Source organism: Charadrius vociferus, unplaced genomic scaffold (assembly GCF_000708025.1).
Source record: "Charadrius vociferus isolate BGI_N301 unplaced genomic scaffold, ASM70802v2 scaffold663, whole genome shotgun sequence".
NCBI lineage: Eukaryota > Metazoa > Chordata > Aves > Charadriiformes > Charadriidae > Charadrius > Charadrius vociferus.
In genome coordinates this window covers 482,890-501,150 of record NW_009647670.1, presented here as the reverse complement: position 1 = coordinate 501,150, position 18,261 = coordinate 482,890, and the positions used below count along the sequence as shown (strand labels likewise).

Genomic DNA, 18,261 nt, shown 5'->3' with positions numbered 1-18,261 from the left:
GTCAGTCTCCAGCAACAGTAAATTTAATGAATAAAGTATCAATTTGTGAGCTCTGAGTAGCTGACTGTTTTATACGAATAAAGAACCATATGCCTATCAATAATGCACATTACAATCCCAAACTCCAGGCTGTGTTAATTTTCTCCAGTTTAGTGGAATCTCTTCAATCTTCCTTAGCTAATGCAAGGCTGTTCGCATCTACAGATAGGTAGAGACTTTGTGGAAGGGGGGTTTTGCAATGAGGTTGCTGAAAGAACAGAAGAATGGATGTCGCAAAACACATCACCAAACACCTACAGTCTAAAGAGCTACAACTAGTAGCTTGTTATCCAAGACGGATATCTATCTACTGCCAGAAAGAGAAGAAGCCTTTTTGTTTTCAAAGATGTAAGATACTCACATCATGGAGTGGATTGAAAGGGAATAAAACATTTTTTTGACAATTTAATACCTCAAAAAGAGGGGTTTCCCAGTTGGTAAAAAACCACCGAAAACCCCTGCTGACTGTTAGAAACATGAGAGACTGACAGTGACCACAGATATTTCTACCCACACATCTGCAGGTACAGGAACGTCTAACCAGACTTGAAATATTTGAGGCATCTCTGAACAAGCATCAGGAGAAATGTGACATGCAGCAAGAGGATTATTTGACTCACATGAGCATTTTGGAATATAAGGCACCAAGTATCATAAAAGAGTTGTGAATATGAGCATCCCCAGAAGGACCGAGTAGCTCTAAGTCCATGCAATTTGCCTGACTCTGGAAAAACATGAAAACTGTGGCAACAGGACAGGGAGGAAGGACTGAGGTGCTGACATAGCATACAGTTAGAATATGCTCTAACTCAGAGTATGCTCTAAGAGTAAAATATTAAGATATTAAGTAAGAGTAAAATATTAAGGTATTAAGAGATTAAGCGTAAAACATTAAGATACTATTCTGAAATATTACTTAACCAACATTTCTTTTAACAACAGAATCACTATGATGTATAACTGGAAGGTTTTTGTTCAGTCTGTCATGACTGTACAACAGATTCTTACTGAAGACAACTGCCAGGGCATAACATCAAAAAGCAAACAAACAAAACCCCCAAACTGTCCCTTTCTTATTCATTTTTTAAATAAAAAAGACAGTAAAGAAATATTGCTTCCACTCTATCAGATTCATCAAAATTTCAAAACAGAGATGGCATCTGTGAGGTGTCTTTGTTTTGATTATAGGTGTTTAATTATTGACTCACTGAATACTATGAAGAAAAGATCCCTGCCAATAGTGTGTTGGCAACAGCTGATGCACCTATAGCAGACATACATGTCCTCTTTGGTATGAAGCTTTCATAATCTGAAATGATCTATTCCAAATACCAGGTATTTAATTAAATTGTTATCAGTTGCTCTTGCAAGTTTCATTTACTGCCACTGCAGCACTAAGTGCCTTTACGAGTTTACTATTCTTGATTACAGGTTCTTTTGAAAGCACAGAATCCTCCTCTGAGGAGGAGAAATCATCAAGAATGCTGAAATACAATGTTCAAAGCTGATCTCCACGTGGTATTCATCTCAGGATATTTTGATTGATGGCACAGACAGCAGAAATAAGCACTTCGTAAGAACTGTGTTGTTCTGCTGTTTTGCCGGGAATATATGGCAAAACAAATACTCAATAAAAAACCCAGGGGCTGTGCTATAATATCACACTACATGGAAAATATTTACAGAACTAATAACCCAAAACATCAGTAGGATGACCCTGCTGTGTTGCAGAAAAAGCCCTATGGATAAATGTTGATAAGCTTAGGACAGAATGAGCACTGACCGTGGGTATCTTGAACACTCTACAGTCTGATATCTGTAACTGTCGTCGCTAAATTTGTGCTCCATGTCAGCCGACTGCAGCAAAGAAAAAGCCTTTACTCTGAGCAGCTGAGGATTTGCCTGTCTCACAAACGTTGGTGCAAATTTACATTGCTTTATCCCACACATTCTTACTCCACACGCTAAAATTGTGCAAATCAGCTGTCATCACTACTTTGCTTTAAATACTATGCTAATGAAGCTGAGGACTAATTCAGTTTTCAGATTGGAGTTTCATTGTAAAAGCCAGGACTGGAAAAACGTTTGGGAGCTGTAACTTTAAAATTGTGGAGAAAATGAAATTCCGAAAAGAAGACTATAAACCAGAAAAACTATTTCACCAAACAACTGCCACTAAGTTCAATCATCCCTCACAAAAAATATATAAACATATTCATCATGCCTCTACATTAAACTACAAACAAGAATTACAATGAATATAAAATTCTGAGAGTTTAATTACTGAAAAGCGTTTACCAGAAACAATACTGGTTTGAATCTACAAACACACCACCATGTATCTGGAGAGACCCTGATGTACTTGCAGTGTGCATTCCACTATGAAACAAAGTTTATCAAACAAATCTGGATTGGAATATTTTTCTTCTCAGAGAAGTATATACCTTGACGACAACTGCAAGTAGCCCCACGTCACTAAAATTTAACACTATCACATCAATGTCCATCTGTAATGAATCCACAACAAACTAAACAAGATTTTCAAATAAGGACTCCTCTGAATAATCATCTCTCATCGTTAGCGAAGAACTCATGATATACATCGATTCCATGTACTTCCAATTTTACCTTTTGTAAAGGGTAAAAATTTCCCCCTCCCCTTTTTTAGTATAAGGAAGTGTTGCCAATAATATCATTAGCAAAAGAAGGGTGGAGAAAATTAGGGTATTGCAACATTAATAAACTTCTTATTTCTGCTTATGAACTGAGCGCTTAGTCTTCTGTGAAGACACCTCGGAACCACTTGAGAAACAAGGCTTAATACAGTGCGGGTTTTGTGAGCGTTCGCTTCTGCTGAAGTGAAATGGCATCTCTTTATACAACTTTAGCAATAATAGGAATGGTCTTCATTTCTCCTGTTATAATACCAGCACTGGTTTTGGGAGGGGTATTTTACGATCTTTTCAATTCAGAACTGCCACCTGGAATTGACCAACCTCTAAAGCTTCGTTTTTTCCACTCAATGTTGATCACAACCCTGATCTTGGTAAGTTAACTTTCTTAAAACTGGGGACTTCACTTTCATTTTGGTAGATATTTGGTAGCAGGGAGATAATGGATTAAGAAAAAAAAAGAAAAGAAGAAACAGCAATTCACCCCCCTGAAGCCTGTAAGCATAGTTATATGAACCAAATCATGTTAAATTAACTCATAAAACTGGTATGACTAATCTTAAAAGCTTATTTAGATTTTTCAGTGCATCTGTCAAACTGTAGCCACTTCACATTGGAAAACTGTTTCTCATGAAAATTAAAAAAATAACTAACTATGTATACGGTACCTATTGAAGTCCAGGTACCTGTAATAATGCCATGTATTCAGAGCAAGCCTACATTACTCCTCTTCACATTTGCTTCGTTCTTTACTTACTATCCACAATCATACCTATATATTCATAGATTTATACGCACAGTGTACTGTGAACAATAACACGAAATAGGAATGGTGAGGTCTTTCTTCTTGTGTGGCTAGTTCAGAAAGTAAGATATAGGGATATTTAAGAACAACCTGTTTAGGTTTTGCTTATTCTTTAAAAATGCCTGTGTGTTTGTATATTTACTCACATGATAGTGAATTTAACATAATGCCAAAAGATCCATTTCCATTAACTCCATAACATAGAGACAAAGTTACAAATCTTTCAAATGGGAAGTGGAAATGAATTATTATGGAAAAAAACATAAAAATGGGATATTTTCAGTTTCAAAAATTTTGTCTATTTTTTTTCGGTTCAAGATAACAACAAACCTACCCCTTTTCACAAACAGTTATGGGGTTGAGAAGTCATTTCTTGAATGCAGGTGTTACAGAATTAAAAAACCATCAAGTTGCAATTTGTTCCTTCCATCTCCAAAGTTGTATGATACTGTCAGTGTCATAGAAACATAACACAGATTTTTAGAGAGAAAAAAAAAATCAAGACAAAACAAGTTCTTAGTGAGTGTGTTAAAACACCTTCTAGATCTATGTACGTTAGTCTTAAAACATTAATTTCCTTGGGATAAAAGGGACCACTGAATCTGCCCCCTTACAAATAGCAAGCTATTTTGATACTGAACTTCAAACCAGTGGATTTAAAAGTTAAGGCATTATGGCACAGGTTGAATACAGTAAGTCTCTTCTTTCCCATTATACCTCAAAAATTTCTTGTTAGGGTAACACAATTTTCTTTGTACTTTTTCACACAAAATATATAGTCTCTTTAATACAAGAAATACTGAAGTATCTTCTAAAATGTTGCTCTCTTTTCATTAGAGCTGTAAGAAATAGAAACAAATGCTACTTGTCTTCCTGACCGTGCTGGCCAGAGCCTAGGATAATCCCACAGGTTTTAGCAGAGCCTACTGCTATAAACTACAGTCCTAATCTGCTTTCAGCACCCTCACACCCATAGTCACTTCGAATGCTTATTTCAAAATCAAAGATTAGTCTTTTCCTTTCCCCCATATTTTTAGCTTAAATACATTTATGATTATTTTTAGATGCACAAAAATAAACAACGAGCAAAAGGACAACTGGCTATGTGGAATGGGGTTGACGCGTTACTTTTTGGCAATCTTTAGCAACACTTTATCAAAACTGTTCAATGACTTCTCAATAGTAACAGTAACTCCACTGAAGCACTGTCTCCAGTACCTTCTGAAATACAACACGATAAAATAAACCCAGGATTATTTTTTTTTTTCTTAAATTAGGAGAGTTGGAACCTTTCATGTGCTAAATCATGTGTTGACTTCTTTCTTTTCAACAGGGAAAGATTTTGGAGAAGCTCAGGATCTGCAGTGATTTAAGCTTATTGCGAGTTCTGCTAGATGGAATACCACCATGGAGAGATTCAAAACTTCTTATCAAAGATCTCAAAGTAGATGAGGTACCATTGAGGATTTATCAGCCTAAATGGCCACCTACTGGCAAAAGAAGAGGAATACTATATTTTCATGGAGGCGCTGGCACATTTGGGAGCATTAGTAAGAAATCAGCAAGTTTTGTTTTTAAAATCAAATACAAACCTTTACATTTTTACCTTCAGACATGTGTCAAGTCAGTATCTCACCTGTCCTTCCTAATGACGATAGTCTTTGCTACCCCAATACTAACGGCAAAGCACCTTGCAGAATTAATAGTCTAGTGCACGGTTAAGGGTAACCACATTTCTACTTCCTTTGGGCTACGGGCAAAGCTGGTGAAAGCAGATCTGAGGTCTCTAAATCCAGAACTGTGATCCAGAAGACCCTCCATCAGCTGTCAGCTAACAGCAGAGGGACTCTGCTCCTCCTCCTGCTGATGCCCTTCTGAGAAAGATGTAGTTTGCTGGGGCAGAGAAAGAGAGACCATTAAAACAAAACACATATGCTCAGGTCACTGTGAGGGAAGTTGAGCTCACAGGATGTTCTTGTACCTTAGCTGAAAATAAGATAGAGCGACAGTGCTGGAGTAAGGCTTGGCATCCATGTCTCTTCCCCCGTTCTCCTCTGTACTCCATCTTTTCTGGAAATGTAACTTAAAACCTTTTGAGGCTGATATGGAACTCAGCCTAGATCTACTTTCTGGAATAATTACAGAAAACGGCAATGCTGTCACTACAAAGAATACATTCTGGCTTCATTCTTTGGAACAATGCTTTGGTTACTTCTCAAGGAGAAATTTTTAATTTTGGATCTCAACTGGACCGAAGCATTTCCTGTAAGCTTGGATAGGGCCTCAAAGTACAGAATTTAAGATATACTTCTGTGCTCACCACTCAACTTTTGTGTAGAAACACTAAAAAAAGTCAGTGTTTCTCAACTTGCAGTCCATGCATTGAAGGAAGTCTAAAAGATATAACATAGTCCAAGAAAGAATTTAAAGAATACATTAAAAAATCTGTAAATATATTCCCATTCATGCAAACAAGGAATCAAAATTAAGGAAATTATAAATAATAAATGAACATGAAAAACAAAATAAATTTGGGGGATTTCAGTTCTTGTGGTAACACTCCACAGAATACTTTATTTGTTTTTCACAAAGGGAGACAACCCTTTGATTGTCTCAGTAGCTGCTGGCTCAGCCTCCTAACTGTTCTGGATCTCCTCCCGAGCAACCAAGCCTACATGTGCTCTGCCTGGAAGCCAAGGCACCCAACACAGAAATCCAGATTTCATTCCAGGGGTCAGACAGGGAAGTTTGTGGGTTTTGAATGCTTTACTGTTTCGAAGGGTAAATGTCCACTAGCACTATGTTAGGCATACTTCAGTTATCTGCAAATGAGTTTGAGAGTCTACCTAGTTTTGCTCAGCATCATGCAGAAACAATAATGTAACTACTAGTAACTTAGGTTGCATTCTGCACTATGGCAGAAATAATCTGCCCTTGTTTTACTGCAGAGCACGTTGGTCTGGGCGGAGCATCAGGCTGACACCAGCTGTGATGCTTCTAGTTCTAGAGCTAGTTTGGGTGGCAGTGAGGACTCAAGATAATCCTCTATGATCTAAGTGAAAGGTGAACTCCTTTCGCTGGAAGAAAAAAAACACACTACAAAATTGCACAGTAGTAGTTGTTGTTCACAACACAATTGCTGTTGCACAATCAGCACACTGAGGGAGCTGTGTCACATGCCATGGCTTAATATAATACCCATACCTATACACTGACTGTAGTGCGTGACCCTTCATTTCAATTCCCGTTGGTACTTGGTAACAGGAAAGCAACTAATGTAATGACTTGTTTTTAATAGGACTTGGGGAATCTACACACTAGTAAGCCTGAAGTCTGCCACTAGCAAATTAGCAGAAGCTACAATGAAGAACAAAATCAGTGGACAGATAAATACGACTTGCTCCTTAATATCCATACAAATGGAAGTCATGCTTCAAGAATCAGTGTAAGCTTTTTAAATGAGTCCACAAATACATGAATAAAGGAGACCGAGTTGATAAAACCTACTTTGATTTCCAAAAGAGTCTCTTAAAGAGGCTACACAGCCATGATACAAGAAGGGAGGTTTTTCATTTGGGAAAAAAAAAAAACCAAAAAGATTAAAAGACAGAAAACAGATGCATTGTGGGAGGTTCCTGTGAGATTGCCATAAGAAGCTCTGTGCTGGGACCAGTGCTAATCAATACATTCAAAACAGAAAAGATGCTAAAAGATGATATGATACTAAGTCCTTCAAGGTAGTAAACAGATGGCTGAAAAACTTTATGATAGCAAAGGATTAGTCAATAAAATGACAGGTGAAATGGCGCATAGAGAAGTCAAACAGATGAACAGAGTATCCTAACTTTATAAATAAAACAACGGATTTCAAGCAGACTATTCCCTTGCAGGAAGAAGATCTTGAGATTATAGTAGAAAATTGCCTGAATATGTTGACTTAGTGCACAGTAGCAGCCAAAAAGCAAATGAAAATGCTAGGAATTATTAGGAAAGGACAACACAGGAAACTTCTTTATGCCACTGTCATAAATCTGTGGTGAATCTAAATATCGTATACTGCTTTTAGTTCTGGTTCCCATACCTCAAAAAGGATAGAGCAGTACCGGAATGACTCAGGGAGAGGCTGCACGGGTGAGAAAAGTGCTTCTGTACAGAGAATAAGTGAATAGACTATGCCTCTCCAGGCTGGAAAAGGTGGATAAAGACAGATACGCTAAAAGTCTGCAGAATCATGAGAAGCAAGAGAAGTTAAAGAGGGAATTAATGGCGGGAATCGCCCACCATTTCTTACAGTACAAGAGTTAATGTCACCAAATGGAAGTAGTGGATGCCAGGTACCAGCTGAGTAAATAGAAATGGTTCTTTACACCTTCGTAAGCAAGCTATGGAATTCCTCACCGCACAAAGTTCTTAATGTTAAAATCATATGCTCAAGAAGTGGTTCAAATAATTCAGGGAAGAAACACTAATCAAGGGCATTAAATACAAAGACACAGTTTCTGTCTCAAATGAGTGCCCTGAGCCTCAACTTCTTGTTTGCTTCTTATTACTATATGCTTGTCCTCAGCTTATTCTTCGGCTTAGACATCTTTTGTGGACCACCAGCTGAGATGTGATACCAGCCTAAACAGACTTCTATTTTTTCCTAATATTACCAGTCTTACATGCTTATATTATGCCCTAACAGCCACTGACCAATAACCAGAAAATATGTTTACATGTAAAGACCGCAATGCATAGCAGAAGTTACTCACAGGTCTCATGTTGTAGTGCCTTCCACAGAGCATGTTCATGGATCTATACTATATATATATCTATTTGATTTTTGCAACATCATTACTGATAAACTTTCTCTTTAGGAGCCTTTGAAAGAGTATGCCGCTATATTGCCAAAAAATGCAACTCAGTGGTTGTGTCTGTTGGGTAAGTGCTACTTTTACATAGAAGTATTTATGATAACACAGTTCACAGTTGAAACATTTCTGAAAAATACACAGAAAATATTTACTATTTTAGATTGTGCTCCCTATTTTTTGCTTTAGCCTTTCATTTAATTTAGAAATGTGCTTATAGGCGGAGTATTCAAAAATAGCTGTAACACCATTAGTTTGTCTTTCCAAACTACACAAACTAAAAAGAAATACCACCTTTAAATGTAGGCCTACATAAAAAAAGACCCACATAACTACCATACCAGCCAATCATGAACAAAGCAAGCTAAATTTTTGTAATTACTTTGACAATAACCACAATATCTTTGACATTTCAGTTATCGTTTGGCTCCTGAACACCCATACCCAGGACAATATTTTGATTGTCTCAATGCCACCTTATACTTCATGAGGAATTTGGAAGAGTATCATGTGGATCCTGCTCTCATCATCATTAGTGGTGACAGTTGCGGAGCTAATTTTGCTACGGTTATTTGCCAAATACTGCTCAATAAAAGAGATCTCCCAAAAGTACGTGCTCAGGTCTTACTCTATCCAGGACTACAAGGACTAGATTTTCATTTGCCTTCGTATCAGCAGAATGCTTCAGTTCCCATGTTGTTTCGGAAGCTAGTTATCTACTTCTGTTTTCGTTATCTTAATAAAGAACCATCAGTTTTGGAAGATGTCCTACAAAGCTGCCATGTTCCTGAGAGTATGAAACGGAAGTATAAAAAATGGATAAGCGCTGACATTATTCCTGATGAATTTAAGATTAGAGGCTACGTACCACAGAAACCCACTTCATATAAGCCTGAAGTCCATGAAGCAATCAAAGAAATTTTAGCAATAACATTTTCCCCACTTTTAGCTGAAGACTCCATTATTTGCCAGCTCCCTGAATCCTACATTGTGACCTGCGAGTTTGACGTGCTTAGGGATGATGGGCTGTTATACAAGAAGCGATTAGAGGACAATGGCGTTCAAGTGACCTGGTATCATTCTGAGAGTGGTTTCCATGGAATTTTAGCCTTTTTTGGCTATGGGATTTTTTCCTTTTTATCTGGAAAAAAGATAATGGATAATACTGTGAATTATATAAACAGTTTATAAAAGTATTTTTTGGAACAAAGATGCAAGTCTTACATTATCCTTGGCAAATTTATACTTGGCAAAGAATGTAAACACTTGATTTATGTTTTGGATTCTGACTGCACTTTATACTTTCTAATTTCTCTTTCCGCAGTGGCTCTCAAACAAATGTTAAGATTATTTAAAGCAATTTCATTCTAGTAAACATTATTGTAAAACCACACCAATAAGAAGGAGATGCAAAAGTGAGGCACCTGGCACATACCGTTTCACTTCTACTCTAGCAATTCTAGTATCATTGCATGGCTGGCACACATTCAAGGCAAGCAGCAAGAACATCTCTTCCTGAAGATTCTTCAACTGCCCAGAAATGCTGGAGCCAACAACAGGGGTCTACTTTGGCCCTTGTGAGAGACAGAAGATGCTCAGGGAGAGCCAAATGACTCAGGTTTTGTGAAGTCTTATGTTGCATAGCGAAATTGCAGCTATGCATTTTAATTTCTAGGGTTAGTTTGCACAAAGACTACAATTTACTTGAAAAAGCATAGCCAGAAGAAAGGCTTTTGCCTGAAGCAGAAGTTCTAAACTAGAACTAGCATGGGTTTGACTTTGGTATCTGAGAAATTGCGTTTTGTTTTGAAACTTGATTCTTAAACTGGAACCCCTAATCATTAACAAGTGTGTACGTGTCAGGGAAGTGCAGAGGTGAGACTTCTTTTCCTTTCTATACTCTTTTTTTGCTTTCAAGATTATCTTATACTCAAGACTACCTGTTATGCTATGCTTGCTGAAAAGGTTCTGAAGATCACAGATGCAGGAAGGTAGCGAAGCACATTACATTATCTTATCACTGTACTGCTGTGGCAATTTTGTGATGCTTTCAACAAAAATAAAACAATAAAAGCTAGCACTTCAAATACTTCTGTTATAAGAGCAAGTTACATTTCCCAAACACGTACTCACTGATAAACCTAAATGAACACTTCAGGGTGAAAGGAACAATGCAACACTGGCAGACAGAGACCATAGTCGTGCTAATTCGACCCATCAAATCTGTGCTGTGCACAGTAATTAATTTACCAGACGACTGGGCTATCCAAGACTACTGTATATGATCACATAACTGTGGAAACATAATACAAACTGAAAGGCCAGAAACACCATTGTGTGGGTTATTTTTTTTTTTTTTAAGATCTGGACTTATGTTGTTTTTAAACAAAATATATCCTTCTACTTCAGAATATTTAATGATGACCATCTGCCCTATTAAAAACATTCAACTTCGCACTGGAAAAAATAAAGACATTTCATTTTTTATAAAGTTTTCTAACTAAAGTGACATGGTACTTCCCCCCATCACTTAAAATTTAACAACAACAAAAAAAAAAGAAATAAATTCATAACGTGGCTGCTCAATGAAGTTAGATTTTTACATCTTTCATTTCCCTGGGAATTTGCAATTGCAACAATGTTCTGACATCTCGCCGTTTGAAGAGCTGCAGACTCAGATTCACAATTAACACCTCAAGCATCATTTAAACTATAGCATCCCTACAATAGCACAATCCCATTCTACAGCAAGAACAAGATAAAGCAGTTTGATTGGAAACTCTTTAATTGCTGACTACCTTAAGGCAGTTTATGCTGTACCTGTTGCACAGAGTTACTGAAGTTTACCTGATATGAGGTAACCTGACCACGAATCTAAACTCAGCCTCCCGTGTTGTTTTTTAACCATGTTCTTCTTTTAGAAGAAAACACAAATACTAAAAAACTGAGATTGAGGTAATGACATAATTTTATAGGTGCGCCTTTCCGAAAAAACATTGGTGACAATCCATTTGGCCCTTTAGAGTGATAATCATCATATGCAGGTGCCTGTCTTCTGAATAGTGTTTTATAGTGTCACAAACTCTAAGCACACAAACACCCTGTGTCCATTTTCCACCTCGAATTAGTCTAGTACTAATGCAATTTATTCATAACACTCTTCTCTTAGCTAAGGACTCGTTTCTTGCAAAAGTTCTGAAATGATGCTGGCATAGATCTTTTAACGAATTCAGGACTTTGACCAACTTATCTTTTGTGAAATAAAGGGAGTAGGGAGAGGGGAGGGAGGAGACACCTACTAATGTATTTGTAAAAGGGAGGAGAAAGGTTTTTACTAGAGCAACCTTATGACAAACAAAGAATCAGGAAGTAATGAGCCAAACGTATCTGGGAAAGTCAAATCAAAGACATTTCAGACCACTTTGCTGCTCAGCAAAATGGCAGTCGTTTACACACTGCTGGTGTTATTCTTAGCAGTCTTTGTTGCTGGATTTATATTGTTAGTCATGGGTGCAATTAATTTTGATTTCTCCAACTCAGAAATTCCTCCTGGAGTGAATCAGCCTGTAAAGCTCCGAATTGTTCATATAATTTTAATAAGCACAGCTGTGGTGGTAAGTTAACCTGGCGTGATTTGTGGGGGAACTGTGAACTTGCAGATTTTAAACTTAATGTAAGGCTGGAACCCTGCTTGGAATTAATTTTCAGAGAGGAGAGCAGGGCATAGCTATCATGTTGCATGTTGTATTTAGAAACTCAGTTTTGCTAAATAAATCTTTACCAGTTGGTTTTTTTTTTTTTCACTAAGCTGCATTATTACAGTCCTGTCTAGCTCCTACACGTAAAAGAAAATAAGCATATGAGGCAGTACGTAAATGCTGCCTAACACAAGCATTTGAAAGTCTGTGCTTCTACAATGAATTGTGCTAACCTAGAAATAATTTGATTAAGATCGCTTATACATGCTGGATAATTTATGTTTCCATTCTAGGTTCAGATTGTATCAGGTGTCTTTGGGCCACGCTTTCAAGCTTTTCTTGGACTTAGAGATGAGGAGTTATGTATTTATATTGAAGATAAAATTAGAAACTGAACATTTCAGAATGTGCTTTGAGAAGGGGGAGTTTTTGTCACACAAGTGACAAAATTAGGTAATGTTGCCCAAGAGGAGTTGAAGGACTTCCATCATCCCCGAACACATAGTTATTACTCCTGCAGCAATTACGCAGGCTTGTCTGATGGGAATGAGGTGTTCTGGCCAGCCCAACTTCTTCAGGTGAACTGGCCTGTAAAAGAGTGGGAAGCTAACCAGTCCACAAGAGTTGAAGCTCTTACCAGCACTCAACTTCTGGTGATCTCACTGAAGCAGGAGTATTTCCATGTGATGATAGATGTATCGATGCTGTGATGATGGAAGGTGTTAGAAATACATGAGATAGTAGAAGTTGTGCAAATATTTAATAAATTACTTAAACACCTTCAAGAGGGACAAACTATTTAAAATAAAAAAAATACTTTGTCAGAAATATTATAGATTATAGTGGATCATAGCAAAGAATTCTAGATTTATATTCTCATGCTTTGGCTGCACACAAGTTGTAATTAGAAAGAGATTACCTCACATAAGCGGCTGGAAAAGCCAGTTGGCTTTTTATCATCTATACACTGCCCATTAGTACCATAAACCAGAATTGTATGCTGCAATGTAAACAACACAGGACGAAAGAAACCAAATAGTTGAATGTAAAGGTAAGAATATTCTTTGTAGTTGTTCCATTTCTCTTGGAAAATAGCAAATGCGAAAGAATAAATCATTTTATCATGTTTGTATACAAACAGAGACGCTAAGACTAGTTCTAAAATGAATTAAAATACATATGTTGCAAAACGTATTAGTTTCTTCAGCCTCAAATCAGGCATGGAAAATATTATAAATAGCTGGAGTCACTGACAAAAAGGTCATTCATAGGTAAATATATTGAGTCATAACACTGTACTGACAATCGTTACAAATGTGGCAGTCTAATGAGAAGAAATATTCATAACAGAATAGTGAATATTAAGAGCTTGATCCCAATCTTCATAAGGACTGAAGTACTGGTTTGGCATGACTAAATAATGCATTTCAAAACAGAGGTTATGCCTTTTTTTTATTTTTGCAAAGTTATGGTGGACCAGTAGCTCTCACTTGTATTCTTTTCATCTTTCGGTGCCTGGCATGAATGTCACTATGGCATACAGAAAGAACAGAAGTTTAGGCCTACTAAATATCTCAGGATCTTCTTGCCAGTGCATTCATTGCACACACCAGTGAAGACTTCCGAGATGAATCAAAAAGCAATTATCAAATATATTCTCAATTTAGTCAACGCTACTTTGGGCAAGTGTCGATGTCATGAAAATCAGCACCAGAACTATCATCTTTCACTATGTTTTCTCATCTTCTCAGGGGCAAGGACAGAAGAACCAGTGAAACCCAAACTCATTTGCAATGTTAGGTAAAGGACCTGCTGAGAAAGCAAAGGGATATATTTCACTAGTCTTTGTTAATGCTGCACTGTTTTGGGATTATGTTCTTTGGTGAACATTGCTGTTCATGTGGCCTCTCATGGTACTACTACTATTTATTCAGTTGTACTACACCTGTACAACTACTCAAACATTTTATGATTGCCCTAAAATATACAACTTGGATGTCATGAGTATACTGCTCATACAGTTCCTTCACTTTGGAAAATACAAAATCTCTTGAGCGAACTCCCTATTCTCTTTGCCTTTGAACAGGGAAAGATTTTGGAAAATATTGGCATCTGCAGTCAGATTAGCTTTGTCCGGTACATGCAAAGTAGAAGGACCCTAGGACTGGACCCAAAGCTCTTCATCAAGGACCTGTGGTTTGAGCAAGTGCCTGTACGGATTTATCAGCCTAAGGTTCCGTCTGCCAGCCAAAGGAGAGGAGTTATGTTTTTCCATGGAGGAGGATGGGTATTTGGAAGTCTTGGTAAGATAGCTAACAGAAAAAAATATAATTTAGTTATATAAATGGGAAAGTTGATTGTCGCTTGACCTGTAGCAGTTACAAGGTTCAAGTATAACCACAGATGCAGTCTACTAAGTCTTGCTGTCAGAAGAAAGCATCTGCTGTGCATTACATGCATTTTTCTTAAGGACAAAGACAATGAGATATGAGGGGGAAAAATACAGCAAGCAAACACTGAAATGGGAAGATGAGGGGGTACAAAAAAGCTGAGGAGCTATGCACGAAAGGGGAGAGAAAAGTATTTTCTTCTTGCAATTCTTTGACTTAAATTGACAACGTTAATACTCTGAAAAACAAAACAAAACAAAATAAACCCAAACCCCACCAAATATGTTTCTTTCAGAGACCCATGAAAAGCTATGCCGCTCTATTGCCAGAGAAAGTGAATCAGTGGTTGTATCTGTTGGGTGAGTCTTTTCTCATGCTGTATTTTAGAGATTATTTCTTATAGGGTAAATATCACCTTATAGATTCCCTGATCATTCTCAGAGAAATGCTTATGTGGGACTTGTCAATCCATGTTTCCAAATGCTAAACTGAAAATTGAAAGTAAACAGGTAGTAAGCCATAATCCTTACTCAAGGAAACTCTGCCTGATGCTTACAGAAGCACTACGTGAATAACAAACTAGTAACATCATCAATATACTGACATAATAATTTGGATTATGATGATATAGTTGCACTGCAACAAAGACATAAAACAGAAGTATTATGATTGGTATCTGACACATGGAAAGCCAAAGCATAAACTGACTAAATGACTGTCAATAAAACCTAGGCATAGTTGGCAGCTGAGTACTCCTGTTGTTCAAGACCTGAGAAACATTCTAAACAGATGCTATCCTAACAAGTTAATCTGCACAAGTTAATCTAGCCGCAGCATATTTACGATAAGCCTGTGGAGAAAGGGAAAATTCTGAGGTAATCATGGTATTGCTGGCTGCAGGAACCAGTATTTTCAGCAATATATTTAAAACTAGTATTTCCTTCTTGTACTTTTGTTGTCTCTTTCTGTGTACTAGGTATCGTTTAGCTCCTGAACACAAATACCCTGCTGCGTATGAAGACTGTCTTAATGCTACCATACACTTTATGAAGAATATAGAGCACTACGGCGTGGATCCTGCCCGTATAATTATCTGTGGGGACAGCGCTGGCGGCAATCTAGCAGCCGCTGTTAGTCAGACCCTTGCAGGTAGATCAGACCTCCCCAAACTACGTGCTCAGATCTTGATCTACCCAGGCCTTCAGGCGCTGGACTTCAATTTACCATCCTATCAGCAGAATCGTGGAGTCCCTCTCTTATTCCGAGAACGTGCTGCTTTCTATGTGTTACAGTACCTAAATGGGGATGCATCACATATGCAAGAGGTCTTGGAAGGCTCCCATATTCCTATAGATATTACATTAAATTATAGGAAGTGGGTGAGTCCAGATAACATCCCCGAAAAATTTAAAGTCAGAGGCTACAAACCACATGTGCTACTTGACTGTACAACTGAAGTTTATGAGACAGTGAAAAGAATCTGTGAGCCCAACCTGTGTCCGCTGTTAGCTGAGGATGCTATTGTTCAGCAACTGCCAGAGTCTTTCATCTTGACTTGTGAGTATGATGTGCTGAGGGATGATGGCTTGCTTTACAAGAAGAGACTGGAGGACAACGGTGTTCAAGTGACCTGGTACCACCTCGAGGATGGATTCCATGGAATCATTAATTCATTTAATAGCGATTGGTTGTCATTTTCATCTGGAAAAAGAGGTCTTGACAATATCGTGAACTTTCTAAAAAGCTTATAGAAACAATTTCCTTTCCTTCTGTAAGAACTGCCGATTTTCTGTGGTCTTATGTTTCTAAATTATATAGAAGAGGTTTAGATAGGAGAATTTGTTAACGAGCAATTATGCCAGTGTGACCACTAAAAAAGATATTTCAAGAATGCTATGAAAGTTTCTTTTAGTGCCGTCTGAAATATTGCATGTGCAGTGTGCTTATTTTAATGATCCGTTTGGACTAGACACTTGCTACTCTCATGGTAAATATTAAAGATGCAGTACAATTTTAAATCGTCATCTGGTCTGACCCATTTTGTTCAATTATGATCTTGATTTCATTCGTCCTGGAAGGCTAAGTGTGTTTTGGCAAAGGAGAAAGATACTGATACTACAATGCTGTAACACAGTGTCTGTGCTATATGCTACACACAGCATCTGAGTCTAAAATTCCCAGTCACCAACCTCCAGAAAATTTCTATAGGCCAGGTAACTGGTATTTTAGACTTGAAAAAAATGAAGTCAAAACTGCAACTGTTCCCAACAGAGATACTCTACTAAACAGGTTTGTTTAAATTACAATGGAGGAAATGCTCTGTGTTTTCCTATGTTTATCAAACACCAGACTATGCTGAAAAACTTGTTCCTGTGCTTAAATACTCTAACAATAACATAAGATTGATGCATTTGCTTTTGTAGAGCACACGTTAGTTAGCTTTTTTTTTTGCCTCATGTTAGTTCCCATTTTCTTTTCTAAATATCCTTGTTAAAACAATATATTCCAAACTACTTAAAGAATATCCACAATACAGGAAGCAATATGTTGTAGCTGCAGATCAGAGGCAAGAGACAATTTAACCTCCACATTGGTTGAGTCTTTTTGTAAACAGCAACCCGCCATGAACATTCAACACTTAGCTGCCATCTCTGAACAGTCATTCATATCATCCGCAATCCAAGAATACCAGGCCCTGTATCAATCCCCCAATTAACATGAAGCTAAACAGGCAATTAAACACATTCTCCTCTGACTCTTCTCCAATGTGATGCTTGCTGGCACCTTGCACAACGTTTCCAAGACTTTAAAGTGTGTGGCACCCGAGAGATATGTAATAACTTGGACTGGTCGAAGGTTTACTCTTACCTGAGAAAGCTAAATCAAAGACAGGCGTAAAGACACCTCACCTTTGGTTAAGCGAAATGGCATTTTTTTATATGCTGCCAGTGATACTGCTGGTAATTTTTATTATTTCATTCCTACTAGTAATCATGGGAACAATTCAATCTGAGTACTCCAATGCCAATATCCCTCCTGGAGTGAACCATCCTGGAAAGCTTCGAATTGTCCTTGCTTCTCTGATTAGTACATCTGCTATGGTGAGTTACTCCGCCATGATTTCTGCCAGAATTGTGGTTTAGGTGTTGTTTTTGTAAGGCTGTATGTCTAAATACCAGGATCCTGCTGGCTGCATTAAGACCCAAATGAAGGCTTTCCTTTTTCTGCGGCTGTCTTTAGAGGACAATTTTTGTAATGTCGTTTGTGTTAGACCTCAGAGTTTCAGTCAGGTTTTCCCTTTTACACAGGGATGAAGCCAACCACGAGAGTCCAAGCTTTACCAGCTGAGCTTCCCTAATTAAGTTTAAATTATTTATAAAAAGTGCTTCGATTTCCATTTTAGCTAAGCACAGAGGATGTTTTTAGGCCATTCTTGGGGCTTTCCAGTAACGCTGATGGAAGGCCAGGTGCTTCTTAAGCAGATAAAACCAAAGATTCACGGGAAACCTTAGAGAAACATCTGGGTTGCAAGCCTGCAGGTGCTGCGAGGCTGGTACAAAACCGAATGACACCTTTTTTTCCTCCCCTAAGACATTTTGCCTGACAGAGCGTGAGTTGAACGCGTGGGCCTACCTGCTCAGGCGCACGGTGCCAAAGCAACCCCACTCGCCCAGGCGCGTTGCCTCACAGGGGACCGCCACGGCTCCATCTTCTCCTGTGCCAGCTTTCTGGTGAGGACCAAACCGGAGCAGCCGCTAAAGGCGAGGGCAGAGGCCAGCGGGCGTTGGGCCAGACCGCACACCC

At 38.1% G+C, this 18,261-nt stretch overlaps 3 protein-coding genes across 3 annotated transcripts in view; all 3 read left to right on the top strand.

Moving 5' to 3' along the window:
- The first annotated feature begins 2,902 nt into the window (after positions 1-2,902).
- Positions 2,903-9,560, top strand: LOC104282940 (arylacetamide deacetylase-like 4). The gene is made up of 4 exons (XM_009881074.1): positions 2,903-3,085; positions 4,850-5,066; positions 8,376-8,439; positions 8,786-9,560. The coding sequence occupies exons 1-4, from the start codon at positions 2,903-2,905 to the stop codon at positions 9,558-9,560; spliced, it is 1,239 nt and encodes a 412-aa protein (XP_009879376.1).
- A 2,246-nt stretch (positions 9,561-11,806) lies between these two features.
- On the top strand, positions 11,807-16,208 carry LOC104282939 (arylacetamide deacetylase-like 4). Its single transcript, XM_009881073.1, has 4 exons — positions 11,807-11,983; positions 14,154-14,370; positions 14,753-14,816; positions 15,434-16,208. Exons 1-4 carry the CDS (start codon positions 11,807-11,809, stop codon positions 16,206-16,208), a joined length of 1,233 nt encoding a protein of 410 aa, XP_009879375.1.
- Positions 16,209-17,450: 1,242 nt separating this feature from the next.
- LOC104282949 (arylacetamide deacetylase-like 4) overlaps positions 17,451-18,261 on the top strand; it is a 3,123-nt gene continuing 2,312 nt past the window's right edge. Inside the window, exons 1-2 of the mRNA XM_009881082.1 lie at positions 17,451-17,558; positions 17,861-17,924. Of these exons, the coding sequence (XP_009879384.1) occupies positions 17,451-17,558; positions 17,861-17,924 (172 nt within the window). The remainder of the gene's footprint in view (positions 17,559-17,860; positions 17,925-18,261) is intronic.

Excerpts from the sequence above, each read along its gene's own strand:
- LOC104282940 (XM_009881074.1), top strand. The coding sequence starts at position 2,903 with ATGGCATCTCTTTATACAACTTTAGCAATAATAGGAATGGTCTTCATT. Across the intron at positions 3,086-4,849 it reads TGATCACAACCCTGATCTTG|GGAAAGATTTTGGAGAAGCT; the intron begins GTAAGTTAACTT and ends TCTTTTCAACAG. Across the intron at positions 8,440-8,785 it reads TCAGTGGTTGTGTCTGTTGG|TTATCGTTTGGCTCCTGAAC; the intron begins GTAAGTGCTACT and ends TTGACATTTCAG.
- LOC104282939 (XM_009881073.1), top strand. The coding sequence starts at position 11,807 with ATGGCAGTCGTTTACACACTGCTGGTGTTATTCTTAGCAGTCTTTGTT. Across the intron at positions 11,984-14,153 it reads TAATAAGCACAGCTGTGGTG|GGAAAGATTTTGGAAAATAT; the intron begins GTAAGTTAACCT and ends GCCTTTGAACAG. Across the intron at positions 14,817-15,433 it reads TCAGTGGTTGTATCTGTTGG|GTATCGTTTAGCTCCTGAAC; the intron begins GTGAGTCTTTTC and ends TCTGTGTACTAG.